Here is a 27,608-nt window from a genome sequence, read left to right as displayed (position 1 = left end):
CCATTGATATGTATTGTTAGCTGCCGTTTTCAGTGTTCATGTAACCAGTATCATATATGCTGTTGCTTGACGGCTCAAAGGGCAAATGTCATTCAGCCCATGTAAAGTTATAAGCCTGTACGGGATGGTTAGCAGCCATGTGGAGGATTCAGTTCCATCTTGATATTAAAAGTTTTCTATCACTTAAACTGATATTCATTTCTGTAAATACTGGTACTCCCTGTAGCACAGTTTTGATTCCATATTAATCTTTAGGTCTCTGTATAACTGGTTATAAGGGATAGTTCACAGTATGGAAGAAAACAAAGAAACCACACCTGTAATGTGCTGTAATGCTCTGTCCCATTTCTTAATTCATATTTGTTTAGATATATTATCTTGAAGAAAAGCAATTTGAATATCTGTATCACACCACACTTGTTTAGAGTTTTGTCCCATTTGTGTGTCTGATGTACAAATGCAGAAATCAGCCTAGTATTTGCTGGCATGTATTTAAAAAACAGTGAATCAAAAACACATGTAATGGCCAGAAAGCCATACCATCCTAGAGAAGTCACATCCTAGTAAGTAAATTGGATCATATAGCTGCAGAACCAGAAATGAGGGATTATAGCACAAATAAAACTTTTATTATGCAGTAGCTTAATAAAATTACATAAACAGTTATTAACAACATTGAATACAAAATGGAAATGTATATTTAATTTCTCAACATCCACTAAAAACTGGTAACAAATTCACATTCCTTTTTTTTTTTCCTTTCAGCTGTCAATTTTAATTGGAGTTCTTGATTCACTCATAACAACACCATTATTTTCTTCTGCTCTGTGGAAGTCCCTGCAAAGCAAAACAAACATACACTAAGAGGTCAATACTGCTTGTACAAATTACTACATAAAGTTATTTTACTACAGTGATAAAAATGCTCAGAACACCCATGGTCTCCAACTTACAACATATTAAAATATTCCTACAATATCTATAACTAGAGAAATAAATTTTATGATCTCTGTGATATTAAAATTATGTTTATTTGTTTATTATTTAACATTGACTGTTTTGCATGTACTGTATTGTTAACAGCAGTTTTGAGATGCTAAGTAAGGCTTCTGTAAAAAACACTGCCAGTCAAACTTGGTCAGCAACATAAGGCACCTTATTCTCAATCTTCATTTAGAAAACTATGATACGTTCCACAGATTTTTTTCCAAACTGTAACTATACCATGTTCTGTGAAACAGCTTACAACTGGGCAAAAACTGCTAACAACTAATGTCAGAAATGGGAAAGTTAATGATTGTCAACCTTTTAGCTGGCCTGTACAATTAATTCATTAATCTGCTCTAAGTTTAACTGTTCTAAGTCTTAATTGGAATAACCAGATGAAGATATGACTCTCATTCTTGTTGAATATGAGTTACATGTTTTAACCACTACTCCAACTATTTGTTGTAGAGAGAGAAGACAACTATTCTAGTAATAGCACAATTACACTGCATGTTTTATGCCTTTTATATAAGAACAGTACATAATACATGGCTCAAGAAAGTAAGTAAAGTGTGTTCAGCTATAACATCAGTAATCACAACATCAACAGTAGTTGATGGACTACATCTTGGTATTACATTGATCTGCATACAGATCAACTTGTTATTTTCAATGCGACTTTCTAATGTTGCCTCTCCTTTTCCTTAGAATGGTCTTTCATCAACTATTAGAAACTTTAAGTTTTGGATTTTCCACAACATTTAACTCACCGACCAAATCTCTCTCCCTCCTCTATGGTGTCTGGCAGTTTCCTTCCCATTGTTTCTGGAAGAACTAGAGCCATCAAACCTCCCATCAGTGCCAAAGAACCAAATATTAGCAATGGAAAAGGTTGCCAGTACTCAGCCTGTCGCAGAAACAATTTATATTATTTCAAAAAATATATGAAAATGTTTTCAGATGTATATAATTCTTTATTTTACAAACATTTTAAACAAATTTGCTTAATTATACAACAGCTGAATTACATACTAGAAGATTGATGTACGGTGCTGATATGCCTCCTACTCGGGCACATGTTGAACTAGCCCCAAGTGCGACATTGCGTATTACTGTTGGAAACTGCTCAGTAGAAAAGACATAGACTGTGCCATAAGATGCTGTAATGGCCAATTTTCCAGTCATAGCTAGCAGGATCATCAACCAAGACATTCCTGTAAGAGAGAGTTTTTAAGTACATTTTTTATTCAAGCAAATGGACATATCTTAGTGATACTATTAGGCATCCCTTGAAGAATATTTATCACACACATGTACACACAACAAAAAATTATTTTGTTCACTCTTTTGTTCACGTGAATATATTTGTTAACACTAATAATTAGTACTGCACATTGGGGTATGCATATGAACTAAACATAATGCTAGCTTATGAGTTTCAGTTCCAAACAAAATCTTATATTGTCCCTTAAACCTTCTTACATGCAAATAAAAACCAAACAAGAATAGCCTGGCCAAATACAAAGCACACAAGAAGGAAGAAAATTAGAAACAATGCATTTTCTTCCCCAGACTAATAAAATTATGGACACAATATTTATTTTGTTTTACTCATATAAATAATTAGAGTCAAAAGAGGTGGCATGCCAATGGTTGTAAAAAAGGAAACAAGAAGAGAAACACAGCGGAGATCTGATTGGTCATGAAATTTAAAAATTTCGGCTTCTATTTGTACATTTTCTCAGGGGCTCACTTTTCTTGGAAGTTTATGCTTCTTGGTTTACTGTGCTGCATGTCTGACTATTCACACATTTCAAATAGTTTGCCGATAGTTTCATTTGTTGCAATGTGTCCTATTATGCTCTTAGTTATTGTTATTATTATTATTATTACTGATTAGTGTTTATTGAACTATTTCTCAATTCCCCCCCCCCCGAAAAAAAACAACAAAAGTACTGGCAGCAGTCTTACATGTCCTATCAGCTGCTTATTGCTCATCTCAGATGTTTCGTAACCTATCTGTTACCCCAATCAGCTGCTTTTAAGTAATCCATATCCTTCATTGTTTTTCTGTTTTCCGATCAATGGGGAATTTTTCATTCTCTCTCTTGTTGCTGTTTATTTACTCCTTTCAAATGTTATAATGTAGTCTTGATACCTCTCTTTATTTACACAATGCACTAATGCTACTTAGGCCAACATCAAAATATCAAAATTACAAACTAAATTCAGATTATGCTGTGCGATTGAGAGTTAGGCAGGAAGGGAACAGGAACAGCTTATAGAAAAGGGCCTGATAATTGCTTTTCGTTTTAACGATGATCAAATTAAACGTGCTGGTTGTCTTTATTGTCAATATATTGAAACATTAGCTTTGTAAGTTTGGAATCTCAGAGTACAAATTTATTTATTTATGTATTTTTCTTTTTATACCACAGTCACAATGGACAACAGTATTACTGTGGACTGTGAGTTGAAATGGAAACAGCATATTAATTCCATATGCGAGTAACTCAACTGTGCCACATTCATAACAAAGCAATTATTGCAATATACAGACAATTAGCTTCTGTGGACAATATACTGCGGACTCTACGAACCATGCAACCATATCTACAGTATGGAAATTATTGTGGCACAACTCAAAATTCAGGAAACAAAAAGTGTGTCACAAAAAAAGCTAATAGAATCATTTTAAGAAGAAGGTGTTCTGAAACATGAAGATACTGCTTCAGAAATTCAGGCATCTCAATTTTTACAACTTACACACATAAAACCATAATATACATCACATATGACAGCTCAGAGCAGATTACATTTATTAGTGTACACACTTGCAACACATGAAGGAAGAATGAGATACAAAGCATACCCCACTGAGTGACAGTCCTTGAAAAAGGACCTCAGGACTCTGTTACCATAAAAAGTCTGCCTAAAACATGGATGACAGTATACATGACACTTACTTTACAAAGAAACTAAAAGACTATCTGGTGAAAAAATAATTTTAGAGTATTAAAGACAGCCCATTAACTTAAAATTGCATTTATTGATATTTATAATGAATAATGCTTGATAGTGTAACCAAAATGATTACTCCATAGAAAATAAGTGGCAATGTATGTTTTCTGTTTTTACTGTGTACATTCACTATGCACAGTGTCATCCTACAGGATCAAATAAAATTCAGTTCAATATCAGAAACTACAAATTGTATCTAGGAATTAAAACTGGAGTGAAACATGTCTAGGCCAAAAAACAAAATCATGTTTTGCTCAAGGCAAACCCCACCCAATAACATATGTTATTGTTGAAGCAAACACAGACAAAAGAGCTTCAACCTCAAGGTGAAGAGACATCTATCACAAACCAAAGATGATTACCATATGACACTGTTTAATATAAAAGGGATATGGATCACAGCCTACTTGCTGCTGGAAGACATTTCTTTAATACACTCCAAAATACCATTAAGTAGTTCCATGGAAATCTTAAAGTTACCAATTAAAAGATATTTATACTCAGTTAAAGACCTCTGAAATCCATTATTTTGGGGTCTCTCTCTCTCTCTCTCTCTCTCTCTCTCTCTCTCTCTCTCTCTCTCTCTCTCTGTGTGTGTGTGTGTGTGTGTGTGTGTGTGAGAGAGAGAGAGAGAGAGAGAGAGAGAGAGAGAGAGTGTTATGTATGCATGCATTTCAAGAATATTATTGATAGTAAATATTTATTTAGAGATATTTGAACTATCTTATGTATGTGCTTTTATTGTATATGTCCTTTATATTTGTGGTGTGATTTTACTGATGCACATAAAAGAAAAATGTCCAAAACTGAAAACTTATTATGGGAAAATAAAGATTATTACTATTTTCATTACTATTATCAACAAAATCTGTTCAAACACCATATAACAGCCAAAATGATTTTTAGTAGACTTATACTGAAGACCCTGAAGGCAAATTGGTGTTCTTGAAAGAAATAAAGAAATGACAAGGATCCTGTAATTACTGCAGAGCTTGAAAACAAAAATTCCACATCTTTCGTAATTCTTCCTTCTATAACACAAAAAATAAATGTGAAAGGAAGACAAATTTTGAAAAAAGAGCAGGTTGGGAGAGAGTAGGGAATGGGAAAAACAGAAATGATAATTTTTAAGTTTAAGGATGTCATGGGTATAGAAGCTACACCATTCACATTGGCCTCAAGAAGCTATAGTATTTATCAAGAAAATTGTAATAGCTTTCCATTTCACTGACTAATTTTTCTATAGTTTTACATCTTCAGAACAGGAAAGTGTTAAAATTTACATGCAGACATTAAATGTGAACTGTTTTCTCAAGTAACTACAAAGTTCTGTCTTCAAATATAACTATTAGCATTTAAATTGTGTTGTTATTTGCAATTTACGACTCAGATTTTAAACTGAAATCCAAACAATTGGAAATTTGAAATATATAAACTGAATTGTCCACATTCTCTCTCTCTTTCTCAGAACTGATGTCATGTATTCAATGTATTAAAAAGTATATAACTGTTTAAAATAGACCAATAAAAGATGATGACAATGATGAAAGCATTTATTTAGTCATGTAACAACCAACATCCTATTTAAATTGGGTGAAAGTGTTATACTTATTTTTTGAAGCATAGAAATAAAGCAAGAAAATAGATGGCAGTAGAACAAAAAGGATCTACAATGTATTTCATAATCAAAATGAAATGGACATGTTCTTGTAGCCTGCACAAAGCCGTATTTACAAAATAATTTGGGATGTGAATATAAAATGACTCACTCCATATCATCACAATGTGTTACACAAATGATCCATAGAATTTGAAACTAACTAACTAATTTCATAACGAAGTTACCTGTAAAAATCATAAATTCAAAAACACCCTATTTTTAATTATTTCAGTTTTATAATTTATATAACTTACTTGATGGAACTGCAATTGTGAGCAACAGAGCAAGACCTCCAGTGAGCATGCAGCCACACAGTATCGTTTTGCGGCCCCATCTGTTCAATGTCAAAAGTAAAAAGGTATATGCAGGAACTTCGACAGCTCCTGATATGAAAAAATTGAGATAGTCATTGCCTCCCAAGTTAGATGTATTCCAGGACAGGCCATAGTAAGTGCCACTGTTAACAAACCTTCAAAAGGACATCCTATGTTTAAATCCACTAACTTAAATGTTACATAAAGAGAATTAGCAACAATAACAGAGTGTCTGTACATAAGAATTGACAGTTTATTCACTAGATTTATGTTTCTAGGTTGTATTTTAAAATATTGTTACCAGTTGAAAAAAATATTCAGAGTCTTTCTTCGCAAGTTGGGATACGAAAATAAATCAAAAATGGAAGGCTTCCTTTCATGCTGGCTTTCATCATAATGGTCATTTGCGCAAGACAAGGCATTAGAGTCAAGCAAATCCTTCAAGATTTCTTCTGGGATCTTAACTTTGTTTTCTTCAGCTGCTTTCATTAGTAATTGCTCAGCCTCAGCACAATGACCTTTCACAAGTAACCACCGCACTGACTCCGGGATGAACCTAAAATGACCCACAAGTTTTAAAACTTGTTGCAGATTATAGTAAAACTGTAAAGTCACTATCAAATGGCCAAGTTTAAAGAATGTCACAGCATTTATTTAAAAATAAAAAATGATAAACATATGTTATAAGCAGTCTAAAAAACATTCATATAGCTTCTAGCAGATCGTAAAGCTTTCATACAAACTCATATTATATGCAATACATTATTTTGCACAAATCTATGGCCCTCTTGTAGAGAGCTTGCTCTGGACTTTGAGGAATTACATAGTGTCTGCTCTGGAAAACTCATGATTTTTAGCATTACATAGAACTTTTATGAGAAATTCCAGTACCTCAAAGTTCTCCAAAGAACTGATAGTATGTAAATAGCACAAATTCTTCAGTATTTCACAATATAACAATGAGGTGCAGAATGTGTGTATTGCCACCATTTCCATTCACTGATCTCTTTTGAGTTCAGCTCACAAGTTTGACACACTGATTACTAACAGCTCACTATTATGTGAAGTTTGAAACTTTTACTGTGTAAGATTGTTTCATTAGCCCAGTCAATGGAGATCAAAATAAGTCAAATAGGAGAAAAATCCATGTAGTTACAAATTTATGTACATTGATAGGAGGGAGGACCATGAACAAAAAATATAAAAAATTCTGACCACTGAGAAGTGGAGGTTCCCTGCTGTTTTGGGGTGGCATTATGTGGGGCCGAAGTATGCCACTGGTGGTCATGGAAGGTACCATAATGGCTGTACAATATGTGAATTCCATCCTCCGACAAATAGTGCAACCATATTGGTGGCATACTGGTGAGGCATTTGTCTTGATGAATGAAAATTCATGCATCCATCGTGCACGTCTTGTGGATGACTTCCTTCAGGATAACGACACTGCTCGACTAGAGTGGACAGCATGTTCTCCAGACATGGAGCCTACTGAACTTGCCTGGGATAGAATGAAAAGGTCTGTTTATGAATGATGTGATCCACCAACCACTCTGAGGGATCTACGCCTGGGACAATATGGACCAACAGTGCCTTGATGAACTTATGGACAGTATGCTGTGATGAATAAAGGCATGCGTCAATGCATGAGAATGTGCTACTGGGTATCAGAGGTACTGGTGTATGCCAAAATATGGACCACCACCTCAGAAGATCTCGTTGTATGGTGTTACAACATGCAATGTGTGGTTTACATGGGCAATAGAAAGGCCAGAAATGATGTTTATGTTGATCCAGGATTGACAGAGTATATTGCAAAAGTTCAAAGAAGGACAGCATGTCTTGTATTATTGCAAAATATGTGAGAGAGTGTCACTGAAATGATACAGGATTTGGGCTGAGCATCATTAAACAAAGGTGTTTTTCATTGCTATGGAATCTTCTCATGAAATTCCAATCACCAACCTTCTCCTCCGAATGCAAAAATATTTTTTTGACACCGACCTGCATAGGGAGAAATGATCACCATGATAAAATAAGGGAAATCAGAGCTCATATGGAAAGATAGAGGTGTTCATTGTTTCTGCATGCTATACGAGATTGGAATAACAGAGAATTGTGAAGGTGGTTCGATGAACCCTCTGCCATGCACTTAAATGTGATTTGCAGAGTATCCATGTAGATATAGATGTAGATGTATTCCAGTTTTCTGTACAGGTTCTGGACCCCACAAAACCAAGGTGATGCAAAACATTGTTTAATGTGTGTATATACACGCTAGGTAATGTCATTATGCTGAGACTTTTTAAATGGTTTCTGCAGGACTCTCTGTGTAGTACTTCTACTAAATATATAATTGTCTTCTTCTGTCATCAGAAAATACATTTAGCTCCTGAGGATTTGCTTCAGAGCAATATCACATACAGCAGACGAGAATGGAAGAAAGCAAAATATGACCAGAGCAACAACTGTTTGCTCATACTGTTTCTTAATTTATACAATAAAGAAGTATGCAAGCCAGTTTGTGGCACAGATAATTTGCACAGTCTTCACAAGAGAGTTTTTGGTCTATGAATACTCCAAGTAGTTTTACTGTTTAATTTTCATTTTTGGATACCTTCAGATTAAAAATTATTTCTTCTGTTTTTATTTGGTATGTACACAGCTGATTGGCATCACACCAGTAATTAGTCATTTGCATCATTTCCCTGTTGTTAGCTAGTGCACTTTGTAAATTCTCCTCATGTTTATTAATGTCTTGTCATCAGCATACAGAATATTCTTATATTCTATATAATTTGAAAAGTCATTATTGCAGAAAATAAACAGGAAAGGCCTAAGAATAGAGTCTTATTATAGTCCTCTTTTTTATTGGGAGTATTGCTGATCTCTGCTTATTTGGATACACAAGCTGTAACCTATTGCTTAAATAAGATTTGAATAAACTGAGTGAGTTACCTTCTATGCCATAATATTCTAACTTTTTGAGGATTATGTCATACAACACTAAGTCAAATGCTTTGCTTAAAGCAATAAGCATTCCAGACATAGATGGCCTTGTCTCATAACCTTCATAAACATTATTCACCAAAGCTTCAACTGCTCAACAGTGATGGATGAGACCTGAATCTGAACTGCTGCTCATTTAAAAGTTTGTTCCTTTGCTGTATATCTGTTTATGCATGCAACTTTCTATTACCTTGGATATGACTGGTACTACTGTAATGGATCTGTAGTTGTTTTGGAGGCTTCTATCACTTTTTTATGCACAGGTAATGTAACTGAGAGCTTAAGACATTATGGGAAAACTCCTTCATCTATTGCTTTGTTAGATAGTGAAAGAAGTGGAATTTTTATTTTCTTTGCTATACAGTTTATTAAGCAATCACTGAGTCCAAAATAGTCTTCTGTTTTGGAATTGCTTAGTTTGTGTATCGATTTATGAATGCTGTTTAAAGTGATTAGGGTCTATGTAAATTTCTGACTTGTTTGTTTTACAAGAGTTAGCAGGGCTTCTGCACATAATGTACAATTGCTGAGTGGAGTGGTAGTGCTGGCAATATTTACAAAATATTCATTGAATGTACCACAGTCAATAGCCATACCATTTTCTTTACTGATATAATTAACTTTCCTTTTAATGACATTCCAGGCTGTTTTACATTTATTTTTGTAATTTAAAGTGTACTCATCATTTACACTGCATTAGCATTTTTTATTTTGGATGTATAGAGTTTTCTCATATTTGTGTTATTTTCCTTGTCCCAGTCATTTTTATGAGACTCACCTTTTACAATTAATGGTAGCATCCTGAGTTTGTCAAGTTGTGGAATGTACCACTTGTCGATATGATTCTGCTTATGTTTGATGCCAGTGCAATATCTTTTGATTACAGCAGGGCATGTCTTTTCCACTACGGACTTAACCTCTGGTAGGAACATTAGAAAAACATTTGTCAATCCTTTTTTAATATCACCCACAATTATAATCTTATGCTGTCTGTATTTGGACAAATGCAATATTCAAGTATTAATTTTTGCTATAAATGCTATAAATACTTGCGAGACCAGGCAAGCAGGTGAATATGGCCTTGGAGTGGTCACACCAGAAATTATGACAGTTCTTTGAAGCAGCTGCCTTGCAGGTTGAAGATCTGCCACCCCCAGTCCCTCGCCTGAGCCTGATTGGATGGTGGCTAATGGCCTCAGCCAGCTGTTACTGAAGCATTTTCCAGCACTGACTGACTCAACACTCACAACAGAGAGGCATTGCCATTCTACTCTCCATCACATCAAAACTATGCCAGTGGTTAATGGGGTTAGTCGACCTCATCACCTGCTTCCAGAAAAGCTGCATGCTGCTCAGCAGTAGTTTGATAAGATGGTTAATGATGGTTCTGTTTCTCTCTCTAAGAGTGCTTGGACTTCTCCCTTAGAGATGGCTAGAAAAAAAGATGGAAACTGGAGGCTCTGTGAGGATTAAGAGCTTTGGAATCTTATACAATCACTGGTAGGTACGCTGGCATTAATATATTGGATTTTACCAGTAACTTTACTGATCTTGTCAAAACTAAGGCTCTTGCACAGGTTCCTGTGGCCCTGAAAGACAAAATTAAGACTCCTATTACTACACCTTTTGGGTTATTCAAACACAATATTATGCCTTTTGGACTGTGTACTGCAGCCCAAACATTGAAATGGTTTGTGCATGAAGTTCTTCAGGGGTTTCCACTCACTTTTTGCTATGTCAATAAAATTTTAACTTTCTCTGCTACTCATGAGGACCATTTGAAACATTCAGTGCTCTGAAGGTTGGAGGACTGTGGTATCATGATTAATGTTGATCAGTGTATTTTCATGAACAAAGAGGTTCCTTTCTTAGGCTACAAGATGCCTAACATGGGCATCTCTCCTATGCCTGATAAGGTTCCTGATATTCAAAACATACCTCTTCCTGAGACTTTCGAAGGACTCCACCATTTCTTAGGCATGTTAAACTATTATTGCAAACACCATCACATGCTGGCTGAAGAATAAGAGCCTCTTTACAGCCTTCTAAAAGGAAAGAACACTCCTGGCAACAGAAAGATTTCTTGGAATGATAGGGCTGCTAAAGCTTTTGAGGAACTCAAAATAAAACTTGCTCAGGTTTCTTAGATGGCTCATCCCATTGCTTATGCTCCTACTGCTCTTTTTTGTTGATGTGAGTCACATCACTGGGGTCACTATATTGCAACAATGTACTTCTCAAGAATGGTAACATCTGGTTTTCTTCTCTAAAAATTTGTCAAAACAGCAATAATCTTCGGGTGCTTTTGATAGAGAGCTGCTAGCCATTTTTCTTTCTGTAAAACATTTTCGTTCTTGGCTTGATAACTAGACTTACTATATACACTGACCACAAACAATTGACTTCCATTTTCAAAAATGTCACACAATTAAATTTTCCACAACATGTTTACCAAATTGATTTCATAGCTAAATTTTTTACAGATGTTCAGCACCTTTCTGGGCAGGACAATGTGGTACAGATTGTTTGTCCCACAACTGTGTAGTGAATACTGTTACTGACTGGGTAAAAGTGGCTGCATACCAGAACATGACCCACAACTCCTCAAACTGCAGCTGCATCCGAAATCAACAGGTTTATATCTGAAACGCCTAGACCTGGATGGTTCTGCAAATGGTAATGGATGTGGTATTTCTGGGCTAAAAATACATCCATTTACCCCTGTAAAGTGGTACCTAATTGTTTTTCTTCATTTCACTCTTTGGGTCACCCAGGGGTAAGAGTAACTGTGCATTTAATTACAGGTGAAGTTGTCTGGCCTGTGTTATGGAAGTGTTGCAGCAGTTTGGTGAAGAAATGCATCAAATGCAAAGTTAATAGACATATGGCTGCTCTTGTTGCTGGTTTTCCCACCCTTTCCAGGGGATTTTCTGAATTGCACATCAACATTGTTGCCCCCTTTCCCCCTTCTGAAGGTATGGTTTCTTGGTTGCAATGACTGACCAATGTAATCACTGGCTAGAGGCTGTATCTGTACAGGATACTTATATTGCTCACATTTTGGTATCTGTGTGGTTTGCCCATTTTGGAAACCTGAAGATCATTAGTTCAGTTAGGGGACATGAATCTGAATGCCAGTTGTTCACAGAGCTATTGCATATTTATGGTTGCAAGACTATTGTTACTATGAGCTGAGCTGCCATCACTCCAGTAATGGGATGATAGAGCATAAACACCAGACCTTAAAGACAGATCTAGCATTCATCCCAGAATATTGGGGCTTGGCATTGCCTTTCATTTTATTGGGATTGCATACTAGTATTAAGGAGGATATGTAACGTTCCCCAGCACAGCTGGTTTGTGATGAGTCAATAAAGGTGGTTGGTGATATTTTTTGCTATCTAAACTCCTTCCATTGCAGTCAGGGGAACTGGCTGATTTTTTAAACAAACTAAAAAAAAAAACTTATGCGAAGTCTGATTCCGAAAAACACTACTAGACATGTGACTAAGTCTGTTTTTTTATGCGAGGTATTGAAGACATGCCACACAATGATGCTACCAGAGAACCCCTTACCCCACACTATTATGGCCCTTTCAAGATACTACAGCATGACAACAAGGTATTTATGATCAACAGAAATGATAAACCAAATGCCATCTCAATCGATCACTTAAAGCCACCCTATTGTGATAGCAATTTAGGAACTGTTTTCGTGTCAAACAAGGACAGCAGTAGTATGCTTGTAACTCACTCAAATGTAAATACAGGGTTATTCTAAATGATGAACCCATTTTCAAAACTTCACATTTATTCAAGTATAAATCCAATATGAACAAGCTTTACACCAATGAAAAGAGGAAGTTTCAAAGTTTTTTCATAATGTTTGATATCAATTTGCTGATTATTTATTAATCAGAAATGTGATAAATGTTATAAATGTTCAATGTGGCCACCGTTGGCTCCACAGTAAAACATCAATGCAGTAACCAAACTCGTCCAACACATGCAAAAGTGAATCTGCTGTTACTAAGTGCACTGCAGCAGTGATCCAGTTCTGCAGATCGTTCAGAGTGGTGAAACAGAATGACAGCCCTATTGATGAGTGAACTCTAACGGTTGCTCCTGAAACCATCACTACCCAACTACCGCTGCCCGACAAAAACTTTGAAACTTCCTCTTTTCATTGGTATAAAGCTTGTTAATTTTGGATTTGTACTTGAATACCTATGAATAGGCCCATCATTTAGAATAACCCTGTATACTTCATGTTATTGAAATTTGTTCAGGTATAAATGTTGTATGTCAATACCCTGAGGTACCAGGGGCTCCTGGTTTCTTAAAGAGTTCTTAAAAGTTTCAATTTTCATTCTGCTCCTATGTATGCGGTTAAAAAAGCTACAGCTCTCCCAAAAATGGAGGTGGGGGAGGGGAGGTAGTGGGGGGTTGAGGTAGGAGTGTGTTTGTGTGTGGGTGGGGGGCTGATGTTGCAAATCGATTTGAATCAAGTTATGAACTTAGGATAGAATGTGATATCTTTGTTTAAGGACTGAGTTCTTTGGATACTGTTTTGTGATGTATGCTTATTGTATGTGCTCTGAAGAAAGTATATAATAAATTGAAGAAAGTTCAGTATATTTAATAGTGTTTATTCAGAGGTATTACATAGAATACCTAAATGTATATGTACATAAAAGATGACATCGACTGCATTATTATAATGCTTAAAGATGGATGACAAATGAATAAATAAAATATAGGGAGCATCAGCTCTTAGCTACTGCCCACAGCCTAATTTATGTACACTAAAACTGTGCTCTCAGTTGCAAAAACAAACTATTCATTTGTTCATATGTTTTATGTTCACTCATTACACAAATATGATACTGAGATAAAAACTCAATTATACAAGAACATGCATATCACATTCCTTCAAAACTGAATATTTCACATTAAGTATGTGGAAATAAATGATGCTAAATACACAATGATTATTAGAAATAAATCAGTAAAAGGACGATCCTCAAGTTCTGTACTCAGGAATGTCTTAATTCTATTTTTATGAAAAAATAAACATATGCAGGACTACATATGCATGACTGCATAAACACCAAATTTGCAGCACACACACACACACACACATGCACACACACACACACACACACACACACACAAACACACAGGCAGAGAGATGAATTACTTTATTATTTACATGCAAAGCAGGGATAAAACGTGTGTGTGTGTGTGTGTGTGTGTGTGTGTGTGTGTGTGTGTGTGTGTGTCAATCCAACACTTAGATCATGTGAATATAAAAATTTATTTGTGAAACATAGTAACTGTTTTGTAATGTTTTTCCAAGTGTCCATAGCTTTGTCAGCTGAAACGACATATGTTGTAGAATGTTGTAATAAATGTCAGTTATCTCAAACTGCTGAGCATAAAAAGAACTTCTTACACATATAAAACTCAAAAAGAGAAATACTTCATTGTGCATCACTAAAGAGTGAAAATTACATTATTATTACAATTTTAAAATGACCATTACCACAATTTATATATTAATAACAATCTACTTACCACCAGTAACTTAAGAACAGAAGACCAGGCAGTGAAAGTGCAATTTGCAACATTCGCCAGTCTTTGATGAAGTATGCTAGCAAAGCAGTCAACAAGTAACCTATTGTGAAGAAATACTGACAAACAACACCCGCAAACAGCCTTTTGCTTGGACCAACCATTTCCATTGCTACAGGAAATAATGAAAATATTGATTAAAAGATTTTATATTTATGTAAAGCAACATAATATGAAATAACATGTTTTAAAAAATGTCAGTAACCATAACTATGGAAACAATGGAAAATCAACACTATAACTTACTACATCACATTTTAGAAAGCAAATGGCTGAAGAAGAAAAAGATGTAGGCAATGATAATCATGAGAACTGACTACTCCATTCTGTCAGAGCTTTTCATTAAGAACTGCAATAAATATGAAAATAAATAGTAAAAAAATTCAAGAACTATTTTTTCCACATTGTAAAAAAGTATAAAAACTAGCTATAAAAAAACATGCACGGGGAAGGTGTAATACCTCATTTACCACCCACATTTTACACCAAAGCTCTCATCAAACAAAACAGTTTAAGAAGCTTAGAAATTGAAATTATAAAGGAGAGCAATATAACAAATGAGGAAGTTAATTCTCTGAGAGAATGAATAAATCTGGTAGTTGGAGCAAAGGATAATATTCCTCTCATTTTGATGTATTTTTCTATTATGTCATCACTCCTCAGCATCATTCTGAAAAGTGCATGCCAGAGGGAACTTATTATTAAACAATGTTAGAAAAGAAGATTCATGGTAATCTTACAGAAGAAATGTTAAACAGAAGACAGGCATATAAACAAGAAGTTGCACACTATAGCTAAACTTTCAAACTTTGTGTGTGTGTGTGTGTGTGTGTGTGTGTGTGTGTGTGTGAGAGAGAGAGAGAGAGAGAGAGAGAGAGAGAGAGAGAATACTTTAATCTTGTGAGAATGTAGCTATGTGTCTGAAATGGTTCTGTGTGTGCTCTGAAGAAGAATACAAGTTTGAAAGCCAAGGTACAAAGTCAAAGTCCTTGTTTATGTACCTACTAACTGCTTACCACTTCTGCTATTTCCAGTGTAACAATCTAATACTACTGATTTCATCCATGGGTGATTATATCCCAGCCTGGTGAAGTATCCCTAGCTGAGTTACTATCTGTCATTTGCATAGTTGTATTGTTGGTAACTAGCCTTCTTCCTTTATCATTTTTATTCTTTTCAATTAGTTGCTAGCCACTCTTGATAATGGCAGAAATTTATTTCCATGGGATATTCAATAGTATATCTGTTAACAAATATGAAGTTTTTTCTGTCTTTAAAAAAAAAAGAAACTCTGTTGTATACTTCCTGGAACAAATGACAACTCACCTATAACATAAGCTACCAAGAAAACACCTGATGTTGAAGCTCCAATCAGCATCCTTGCAATCATGAAACTAATGTAATCAGGCAAAAATGCAGCTACTGTACCACAAATAACTTGTAAAACAAGTGAGATGAAGAAGATTATCTTACGCCCATACCTAAGGGAAAGTTTCATAAAACTTTTAGTTCAGCAACTAAATTTCTTGATCAATGTAATTAATATATCTACTATACCAAACAGTATGTTTGCTGTAATAACAGTATTTTTCTGTTTCACATTGCACAGTTTGCACTAACTACATTAGCAATTTTATGGATCAAGTAGATGACAGACAAAAGTTTTACATGTCAGTTTTTGTTTAACTTTGGTCATTTATTGTACTAGTTTTCTCACAACATTTCTAATGAAATCCTCAATTATTCTACCACACGCATAAAACCATACTAGGAGAAAGCTGTAGAAACTACATGTTTATAGAAGAAGTGACTATTTATTACTGTTATACGTCCACAAATGAACACTGAAATAATATTCAGTACTGTAGCTGTCTTAATAACATCAAAAGAACCTAAAATAACCTAAAAACTATTTCTTGTATTCACAGTTTAGGAGTTAAACAGCTCATCCATAAATTTCTGATTGACAGCTGTATTAATTCACTGGACGAAATTAAGGAAATTCACATCTACTTGATCCATTTAAGGAGAAAAAACAGTTGCTTAAACTAAATCATAACAGTGAGGTCTTACCTGTCTGAAAGTTCACCGAAGATTATTGAACCAAGTAAAACGCCTACCATGAAAAGTGCATCAGCAGTTGCTCTCAACCAAGCATTTTTGCAAACCAGGTCAAACTGCCAAATAAAGTAAATTGTTATGTAATCGTAAAATTAATCAGTTAGCTGAGTCAATGTTTTCATTTGACAAACCTCAGTTACGACACTGCTTTTGTAAACTGTTGTATCATAGATCCACTTGTCACAGCCAACAGTGCAATTTGCTGGAATATTGTTTTCAAAATATTCACTTGAAAAGTTTGTATCAAATCTGTAACATGATGACCAGCTTCCTGTGCTTTCATCCCTTGGGATACTCAGGTTTAATTCTCTTTCTGACAAATTAAAGCTGGCATTGTTTTCTTCATAAGGAAGCCAACATCTAAAGGAAGAAACAAATACTAATAAAATATTTTCGTTTTATGTACAATGTCTAAAAACTTTTGTACCTACTACAGAATAGTTAATGAGTTCAAACAGATATGTACAGTGTGGTGTGTATGACAGAAATGTGTGTGCTGCATCCAAATGCCACTTCTATTTTGATTACTAATTAACACAGATAATTTAAATATATTCAATCAGATGTTCCAAATAGGAACAGATATAACTTAAGCCTAGAAAGCAATGGTGGAGGTTACTTATTTGATAATGATCCAGGTAACAGATTTCCTCGCCTGAAGAATATCTTGATTAGTTGAAAGATATCGCAGCAAGCACTCACAATATAAATTCTGACATGGCAAAAGGAACACTTACTGGGTGTCACTAATAAAAAGAAACCATTATGACAAGTAGCACTGGATGTTCAACAGCCTTAACAGTCTTCAACGAAACATACAAACAATAAAAAATATTGATGATGTTTGAAAAGGATAGATTACTACTCACCATATAGCGGAGATGCTGAGTCACAGATAGGTACAACAAGACTGTCAAAAAATTAAGCTTTTGGTCAAAAGGCCTTCTTCTGAATTAGACACAAACACACACAAATTCATGCAAATGCAACTCTGTAATCTTGCTGTCACAATAAAAGCAGACAAAGTTATATATTTATGTCATACTGCAGAAAAATGCTAACACATTTATACGGACTAGAAAACTAATTTTTAAAAATATTAAGGCAGTTGTACAAACCAAAAAAAGTTTTTAAAGTCATGTTTGCACGTAGATATACAGAATCAGGAAACACAATTTTCCACTTGTCTACAATTTCACTTTTTCTGTATTTTCAGCACTACATTGGTCTTCCTTTTTTCCCTCCTCATGAAGCTGGTTTACACTTGAAGAAGTGTTTTACATGATTCCCAGTTTTAATTTCCTAATTTTTTTATGAATTTGCCTGCAAATATTGCTTCAACTTATAAAAATATCCAGATACGACATGTTCCTTCAGGTTTCTTTTGAAGGTGTGCAGTTCCATTATACCAAGTGGCATCATGTTATAAAATAAGCAGGGACCGATGACCGTTGCAGTTTGGTCCCTTTAATCCTCAAACCAACCAATATAAAAAAAGCTTTCTGCTTTTCTAGGATCCCTGTCTGTCAGTTTCAGTCTTTTGCTGCCAATATGGTAATTTTCTCTAGTTCTTGTATTGTGGTCATGAAGATCTCTGTTTATAGGTGCTGTACAATTTATCACCAAAAGAAGTATTGTCTCATATACGTACAGACCAAGTACAGTTAATATTTTAAACTCTTTAAATTTGTTTTTGCACGAGTCCTGCAGTGTACCAGCTGGCTTTCTTTTGAAGTTTTAAAATTCTCTGAATGTGTGTGTGTGCTGCTCATTTCCACACTGAATATTTTCTTCATTAAGAATGAATTTGTGCTCATTTATTGGTATGGATTTCCCATGTCAGAAAGTTGCCCATCTCTGTACCCAGAAACCTATTGCAGCCCACTTCTTCTAGGTTTGCAGCCCCAATGATCAAAATGAAATCTTCTGAGCTGAGAGTTCCATTTGTTGAAATTTTGTACATGTTGCTTTCTTACTGTTGATCACTAGATTAGTCCCTGCAAAATATTTTTCTGCCATTATATGTTCTCACAGGCTCTCTTTTCCAAACCATTTATCAAGTCATTGCAGTAAAGCTGTGTTGTTGGCATTCACAATCATTTTTTCGATTACTGCAATGGGAAAATCATTTATGCAAGGTGTCCCAGTAGAAATGGTCAGTATTCAGGGATATGAGTGAAATGATCATTTGATGCAACAGTGTCTGGTAAACATAGGCTCTAAAATGCATACCTCATGAGCACTTCTTCATCTTCAGCCTTCTTATTCTTGTTCTTCTTCTTCCTACTGCCTTTCCATTGAAGTAGAGTCCACTTTTTAGGTCAATGTACATCATTTCTTATGGTCTAACACTTCCTGTGGATTTTGGCTTCTTTATCTTAGATCGGTATTTGTAGCATCTAGCCACCATAATTTAGGTCGTCTACATTGTCTCTGTCCTTCAACAGTGAGATGATAGGCTGAGCTGATAATGAAATAGGCAGTGCCTGTATGATATGTCCATACCACCAATGTCTCCATTCTTGCATCTTCTCATTGACTGGAACCTCTCCAGATGATTGTTAAGATCATTGCATTGTTGATATGGTCAAACAGGGAAATGCCTAATGATGTTCTCAGTATCCACATTTCCATGAAAATTCTAGGTGTGGGCCAATATTTGGTACAATATAATGCATCTGGCCTCACTATTCTGTGGTATATCTTTGATTTCATGTGGATTGGCATTTTCTTATCACAAAGAATATCAAGATATCTCTGAACCTAATTACTCTGATTCTGTTTGCACATCTTCATTCACATAACCATCACTCTGCGGTTGCGGGTGTAGTACCAGAATGTGTCCGTCATGCTAAGGGGAGCTCCAGTGATTTGTATAGTTTCAGGAGATGGGTTTGTTTGAGGTAGTTACGCTTGTGGATATTTAAAACGTGATCAAATCTTTGTAGACAATCATATCATGTTTAGACTTGAGTTTCTAGATACTTCCTGATACCCACCAGAAGAATCACATCATCAGCATATGGTACTGCCCACAGTACACATCTCCGTAAGTCTATTATGGTAACAGAGAGCAGTCAAGGCAGAACTGAGTCTTGATGAATGGCCAGCTGTCACAGGAAAGCTTCCAGTCAGTGCTACAGAGGATCACCCCTGGATGCTAGTGTTTTTGTACAGAATTTTTACCCAGTCTGTGTAAGTTTGAGAAGCTTGATGATTGTGAAAAGCATACCAAATCATTTGCTGTGGCACTCAATTAGATGCCTTCTCGAGGTCAAGAAAAGCAAGATGCAGTGACAACCTTTTTTTGGGAAATTTCTCCATCAGCTGGTGTGCAGCAAAAATTTGTCTCTCATGCCACATTCCTTCACAAACCCACATTGATTTACTGAGAGCTGGATTATATTCTGCAGCATGTCACTAAGAAATGTTCAAATATCTGCGTAGGGTGGAAGAGGACAGGGGTTCGGTAGTAATTAGTACATTCAGTGTGGTCACCCTTGCCCTTAAAAATAGGTACTGTGTGTGATACTAAACAACCAGTCGGTAGGTATATGGCTGCAGTGAATAATGGAGTTGAGGAATTCTGCCAACCAGGTGCTCACTTTTTTGTTAAGTCCCTCATTTTCCCTATGTCTCCGGGAAGGGCATCTGGGCCTGGAGGCTTTCCATTTTGCATGTTATGAATGGCACATTTGACCTCATCTGTTATGATACATGGAAGTGGTCCAATCATAACACTGCCTTTTTGTATTGGTGGGTGATGTAAATCAGTATTGGGTATTTCACTGAAATACTCGTGCCAACTTTCTAGAAACTGCCAATCATTCTTATCTTGTACAAATCTGTAGTATCCTGACCTGCTGTACACAATGTTTGGGCCAGCCAGGAGACCATTTTTTCCAATTCTTTAGTTGTTAGCTGGTTATATAAATGTTGGTGGTGATTTGCTTTGGTCTCTGCAACTGCTCATTTTGCCTCATTCTTGGTGGGTTTCTAGTTCTGAAGGGTCTCCTCATTCTGGAACGAAATTACTTCTACTTCAAGCTCTTCACTTTCCATATTTCGGGAGGAAATAGTATGGACAAGAACAAACTGTCTAGTAAACATGGGCCCTAAAATGAATACTTGTTCAGTGGAAGATATGATAAGGATGAAGAACAAGTGCTCATAACTATTTAAAGTATACACTTTAGAGTGCATGTTTAGCAGACATTTTTATCTTGTTTTGGTCCATACAACCTCCATATAACCACCTCTCAAAATATGAAAGTCACAGAGCTTGCTATAGAAGAGAATTGCTTCACAGTATTGAAAATGAATATGATCCCCTAAAAGGGTCAAACATGTCGTTAATATTAAATAATTTCACAACCAAGACTGTTTTTATTCTGGAATAATTCGAAACTGGTTACTGTGGCACCATGCCACAATGGAACTGAATAATTTTTAGATGAAGAAGTGCTCATAAGTTAGAAATTTTAGGGTCCATGTTTACTAGGGCTTTTGCTCTGGATGATCATTCCTCTCAGATACTTGAATACTAAACATTTCTCCTAAGAAACCATTTATACAAGACAAATAGCATAAGTCCTGAAACTTCCTGGCAGGTTAAAACTGTGTGCCAGACCGAGACTCGAACTTGGAACCTTTGCCTTTCATGGGCAAGTGCTCTACCATCTGAGCTACCCAAGCACAACTCACAACCTGTGCTCACAGCTTTACTCCCACCAGTGCCTCATCTCCTATCTTCCAAACTTCACAGAAGCTCTCCTATGAAACTTGCAGAACTAGCACTCTGGAACTAGCATTTTTTCCAGGAGTGCTAATTCTGCAAGTTTTGCAGGAGAGCTTCTGTGAAGTTTGAAAGGCAGGAGACAAGATACTGGCAGAAGTAAAGCTGTGAGGACAGGATAGCTCAGATGGTAGAGCACTTACCAGCAGAAGGCAAAGGTCTCAAGTTTGAGTCTTGGTCTGGCACACAGTTTTAATCTGCCAGTAAGTTTCATACCAGCACACACTCTGCTGCAGAGTGAAAATTTCATTTCAGCACTACTGCATATTTGACCTCTTGAGTACCAACATTTTTCTCTGTACTTCCAGATTAGTATTTTATTTCAACTCACTATTACCTGTTTCCCACTAAAGTTTTGTACTATCTGCATCTTTTCCTTTTATGCCACAGCAGCACAGTGTCTCTAGAAGAATTCTGTGGCAGGCACAATAAAAAGCTTAGAAGTTATGTAAGCATAAACCTAATAATTTCTTCTGAGCTTCCAGAATCTCATTTATGTGTTATGAACTTTTCCATTTTTCTCCTTTCTGAACCCATATGGTGCTCCATTTAAGACAGAGCTGGCCACGGCATATCAAACTGCATGTGAGTAGGATGTGCAGGCTGCATAGAGGTTGAGGCTTGGCCTGTCTCAGCTTTGCTCAACTCTTCACATTTCATTTAGTATTGTGGTGTGGCATTTTCTGGTCAGCAAAATCCTCTCTGATTTGGCATAATCATGGTGTCAGTGCTGTTTATGCTTCACCATTTGTTTGTGGAATGAAGAACATTCATAAGTCCAGTGCTGCTTGCATAAAAAGAGGCAGTCTAGCAATCTATTGTCACATGCCTTTGGAAATGAATGGGAATGACAGAAGAGAAGGATGAGAATTCTAAAGGCCTATTATGCAGTTGCATAATTGATGAGTACTGCAAATCTGCTATGAAACAACATTACAATACCATGTAGAAATAATTTAAAGATTTAGTTGACAATGAAAGAGCGAAAAATTACAATGACTGACTCATGTGATTTATTGATCTGTAATTCAAGAAGCGCTCTGTGAAAAATTTACAGGCATGGAACACATGAAGAAATTGGTGGTATGAATAATGAAATTTCTGAGGTCACACTCAATATTCCAATTTCAGTTGCAACAGTTTTTGATGGAAATGAACAAAGGGTATGTAGACTTTTTATACAACTATTAAGTATGCTGGTTAAGTCAAGGGGCATGCCTGAAATGCTTTTTCAATTTGAAACCCTCTATTATTGAATTTATGAAAAAAGGAGTACAGGAACGAAAATTAAAACATCCAGACTGGATTGCAGACCTTGCATTGTAGGTGGGCTTGACTGAGCACTACCCACAGTAAGACACTGAAATGTGGAAAAACTTATTTCCAGTTTGATGGAGATGCATTTACAAAGAAAATCACACAATAGAAGGGGCAAATTCCAACAAGCACAGTCCAGCTGTCTAAGATCACTGGTGTTAAAAAAAATAGATCTGAAGAATTTGTTGTGGCATTGAGAGAATTAAAACAATAGTTTTCTAAATTTTTTGAGGATACTGCCAATTTCACATCTGTTTTTGAACTGTTTCCAAGACTGTATGCGATTTCATTTGAAAGTGCCCTGTGCTTGTGCAGGTCCAACTGGTTGATCTGCAGTGTAATTCTCATTTTGAATACAAATCCTTTTACATTAAAACTGTCCAGGATGTCTATATTGTTGTCCTCAGGTAGAGTTTCTACATCTCCATAACAAGGTTACAGAAGTGCTCCCATATTTCAATCAACATGTATGTGTCAAACATGTTTTTCAATTATGAAATTGTCACAGTTATTATTGTCAAATTATAAGTCACAATTACATGGCTTTCTGGGTGCAGAAATCTGTCCATATGCTGACAGTTTGTACCAGATGAAAATTATATTATGTCTTCATTGCACCAAAAATCATTAAATAATACTGAAAATTAGTTTTGTTTGTTATCTGTGTTGTTGAGAAATATGAAACATGAAACCAAGCCATATGAAGTGCAACTGCAGCGCCATTTAAATATGATGTGGACACTGTTTTTCCCGTTTCCACTTCCTTCCTCTCAGACAGTGTCGCATGGCAGTGGGGGGAAGTGTGTTGCCAGTCTGAGTGCTGTGGCATGTGAGACAGGGCACAGGTTGTGAGCCAAGTTCTTGGTCACCACTGTTTTAAGATGTTTTTTTTTTTTCATTGTCATTCTATTGTTAATCACTGTATCTACTATTTTAGATGGAACAGTTGTTATAATCAAGGGTCTATAGTTTCCTGGGTATCCTTTATCCCCTCCTTTAAATACAGGCATTACCTTGCTCCATTTTAAGTATTCTGGGAAAACTTCTTGCTATACTACTAAATTTGTCAGAGATTCAGGGCTTTTGCAAGATATTGTGGGCTCACTGCAAAAACCCGTTAAGTGCAGATTTTGTCATTTTTGGGTTGTGTATGCAGTCTGTATCAGAAAATGATTGTGTTTTGTCTGGAGAAACTAGTTAAATGCTAAGAAGTTCAACAAATGTGGCAGAAAACTGTTAAGTGCACAGTTAAATATTCTGTACAGCACAAATCATTCAGGTACACTTAAATGATTTTTCCTGCATTTTGTTGATAGTGTTGGTGAAATTATTTGAACAACAACAATCCATCACATATTATGTAAACAGTATGACATAAATATCATTGTTCATTAATTGAAGGATATCAAGGATAAATTTTGTTAGCAGACTTTTGTAAATCTGTGTTCACTATTATTGCCAACAGATGGCAACAGTGCTCATGATCCTTTGTTGGCCTCTAATAATGTCACATTACCTCAACAATGTGACATCAGTATCATTGTTGATTGCTAAAAAAAAAAAAAAAAAAAAAAAAAAAATTTCAAGAAGTCCCCTGCTTGTGTCATTGGCCAAGAAAATGATACCCACTGAAGATGAAAGTGCAGGTAAGCAATAAAACGATACTCTAAACATGAACTTAATTCTTCCAGTGCACTGACATTTTAAAATGTTAGAAGTAATTTTATTTCATATTTTTATTTTAAGGAAATGAGTCTGAAACTTCAAGTGCATCAACTGGAACCAGAACAAATGATGCAAGCGGAGTATATGATGAAGTCCCCACATGGTCAGCAGCACAAGATAAACCAAAGCAGAAACTGTATCAGATGAGCTGGGTGGAAGTCATTTTAGTGAAGTGATCAGGCTTGGTGCTGAAGACAATGATTTTGATTCTGATTGTTCTGTCAAGGATCCTGACTATGAACCATATTCCAGTGATGTAGACAGTACAAATCTTATGATTAAAGAAATCAGTGTGCTAAAAGAGAATAACAGTGGTAAATAAACAAAATGGAATAAAAGTGATCCCAAGACATGGAAGAACATGATTAAAAAGTATAAAACTGAATCTTTTTCATATGAAATGAGGTACTCCTTTTGTGGAAGCTTCTGGGACAGCAATTATACAAGGAAGAAAGATTTTATTTTTGGTAACACTATGAGTCTAGCTCCAGCGAAAATATGAAGTACAGATCAGCCAATGAAACAATGTAAGTGTGGTGTCACCGCCAGACACTTCACTTGCTTGGTGGTAGCCTTTAAATCGGCCGCAGTCCGTTAGTATACATCGGACCCGCGTGTCGCCACTATCAGTGAATTGCAGACCAAGCGCCGCCACATGGCAGGTCTAGTCTAGAGAGAATCCCTAGCACTCGCCCCAGTTGTACAGCCGACTTTGCTAGTGATGGTTCACCATCTACACACGCTCTCATTTGCAGAGACGACAGTTTAGCATAGCCTTCAGCTACGTCATTTGCTACGACCTAGCAAGGTGCCATATTCAGTTACTATGAATGTATTCTGAACAGATAATATTGTGAATCATGTACCGTCAAGAGCGACGTTCATCATTAATGGATTAAAGTTAAGTATCAAACTAATTACATCCACTTTCTGAATTCTAATTCCTTGTCACGTTCCAGACCTCACGTCAGTATAGTTCTTCCCACCTCATGCCAGCCTGCGTGAGCTAAAATGCGTGCATTTCAGCCTCTACTAGTAACATGGTGTTGGCTCTTCTGCCAACACAACAGTAAGAATTCTAAGATTCACTAATTAAATAAAGACAATAAAAAAGCCAGAATCTCTAAGAACTTCTTTATTAAAACCTTACATGTTTCAGCTGATGTTACTGATACTGCATATAAAGGAAAGGCAGAGGGCAAACTTTTCATAGACAAAAGAATTCCACATAGAAAAATTAAACCAAATGATGTACAGAAAGTTAAAGAACACATAGAAGAGTTTCCTACAATGGAGTCTCACTACTCTAGCAAATCCACAAAATGGCTGTACTTAGACCCCAGACTAAGTATATCTAAAATGTATAGCCTGTATGAGGAAGAATGTAAGGATTTCAAACCAGTAAGTGAAATAGATTATAGAACAATATTTTGTCAGAACAACAATCTCACCTCACACAAACCTAAAAAGGATCAATGTCAAAAACATGTGAGTTATGAGTAAGCAAAGAACAATAAAGAAAATAAAGCTTGGAAATGAGCATATTGCAAGGAAAAATGAATGAAATAAAGCAAAAGTTGCTGATACAGAAAAATGTAAAGCAAACAAGACATTTATATGTTCCACACTTGATTCACAATCTGTCTTACAAAGACCTTGAAGAGGAGTCAGTCAAATGTACTACAGTCTCAAAACATGTGCATACAGTTTCACTATCTGTGAACTTTCTGTGCAAAATGTTGCATTCTGCTCTGTTTGGACTGAGCTAAATGGAACAAGGGGTAGCTCAGAAATCTGTACCTGCGTCATGAAATACAATAAAGAGATTTGACCAGATATAAAACACATTCATTTGTTTCACAATTTATTATTAATGTTACTGTACAACCTAGGTTTCAGGTTATAAGCCCATTTTCAAGTACATTACTGATTCCCAAAGATGATAATACATTGATAAACATGATGATGAGGCAATGATAATCTCAATTTCTTAGGTACTGATCCAATTTCTTAGGTACTGATGTACACTTACATCAATGACCATTTTTTTTAACAAATTACATCCATTGTTACACATTCGCCAATTACACTACAATGACCAGACTAAAGTTATGCATCAGCTAAGATATTTTTAACTATGGTGGATTGGGGCCAAAAGTTTTCCTTCTATCCTGGGGTTGTAATCTCATCTAAAAGAGGTGAATAATTGAATGGGGTTTGCTCATTTAATAATAGATGTGGGGATATACCCATCCATTTTTTAATTTCTAAAATTTCTAATTGGTCGAGTTTGGCCCCTGTTTTCTCTTTGTGTAGGATTTGTACATCCATTGAGTATTTGTGGTTAGTGTTCAGGCAATGTTCTGCAAAGGCTAAATCAGGCTTCCTTAATATCCAGCTTATGTGGTGTTCCTTAAGCCTGGTAGAGATTGACCTCCCCATCTGTCCAATGTAGCAAGGCTGACACTCCCAGCATGTGATTTTATAAACCCCACTTTTTGTGATAGCTGGTTTTTTCCTTTTGTATTGAATAAGAAAACACCTATTGTCTGAGGTACATAGGAAAACACATAGAAACCCTTTGCACCGACTGCTGTGGCCGAGCGATTCTAGGCGCTCCAGTCTGGAACCGTGCTGCGGTCGCAGGTTCAAATCCTCCCTCGGGCATGGATGTGTGTGATGTCCTTAGATTAGTTAGGTTTAAGGAGCACTAAGTCTAGGGGACTGATGACCTCAGATGTTAAGTGGTGGTGGTGGTGGTGGTGGTGGTTGTTGGGATGTTTAAGGGGGACTAAACAGCTAAGGTCATCAGTCCCCCATCAGATGTTAAGTCCCATAGTGCTTAGAGCCATTTGAATCATTTTGAAACCCTTCGCCTTTAAGATATTACTTATGTTATTAGATGTTTTCCCTATAAAAGGTAATCTGCACCATTTCTTTTCCTGTTTGTCTGTGTTTGTCATTGGGGCAGTAGGAACCTACTTGCTTCTTCATCTTTTTACCTAAAATCTTATCAATGGTGTTG

General features: G+C 36.0%; 1 protein-coding gene across 2 annotated transcripts in view; it reads right to left on the bottom strand.

Annotated features, from left to right (window-relative positions):
- Positions 1–646: 646 nt before the first annotated feature.
- LOC126462012 (organic cation transporter protein-like) overlaps positions 647–27,608 on the bottom strand; it is a 63,625-nt gene continuing 36,663 nt past the window's right edge. For both annotated transcript variants that reach the window (XM_050096041.1, XM_050096042.1), the window contains exons 3-11: positions 16,878–17,106; positions 16,699–16,802; positions 15,952–16,106; positions 14,569–14,737; positions 6,284–6,538; positions 5,923–6,137; positions 2,020–2,201; positions 1,758–1,894; positions 647–837 (exon numbers count right to left, since the gene is read on the bottom strand). In XM_050096041.1, coding sequence (XP_049951998.1) covers positions 762–837; positions 1,758–1,894; positions 2,020–2,201; positions 5,923–6,137; positions 6,284–6,538; positions 14,569–14,737; positions 15,952–16,106; positions 16,699–16,802; positions 16,878–17,106 — 1,522 coding nt within the window. In that variant the 3' untranslated portion in view covers positions 647–761. The remainder of the gene's footprint in view (positions 838–1,757; positions 1,895–2,019; positions 2,202–5,922; positions 6,138–6,283; positions 6,539–14,568; positions 14,738–15,951; positions 16,107–16,698; positions 16,803–16,877; positions 17,107–27,608) is intronic.

Source organism: Schistocerca serialis, chromosome 1 (assembly GCF_023864345.2).
Source record: "Schistocerca serialis cubense isolate TAMUIC-IGC-003099 chromosome 1, iqSchSeri2.2, whole genome shotgun sequence".
NCBI lineage: Eukaryota > Metazoa > Arthropoda > Insecta > Orthoptera > Acrididae > Schistocerca > Schistocerca serialis.
This window is presented reverse-complemented; position numbering and strand designations above follow the sequence as displayed.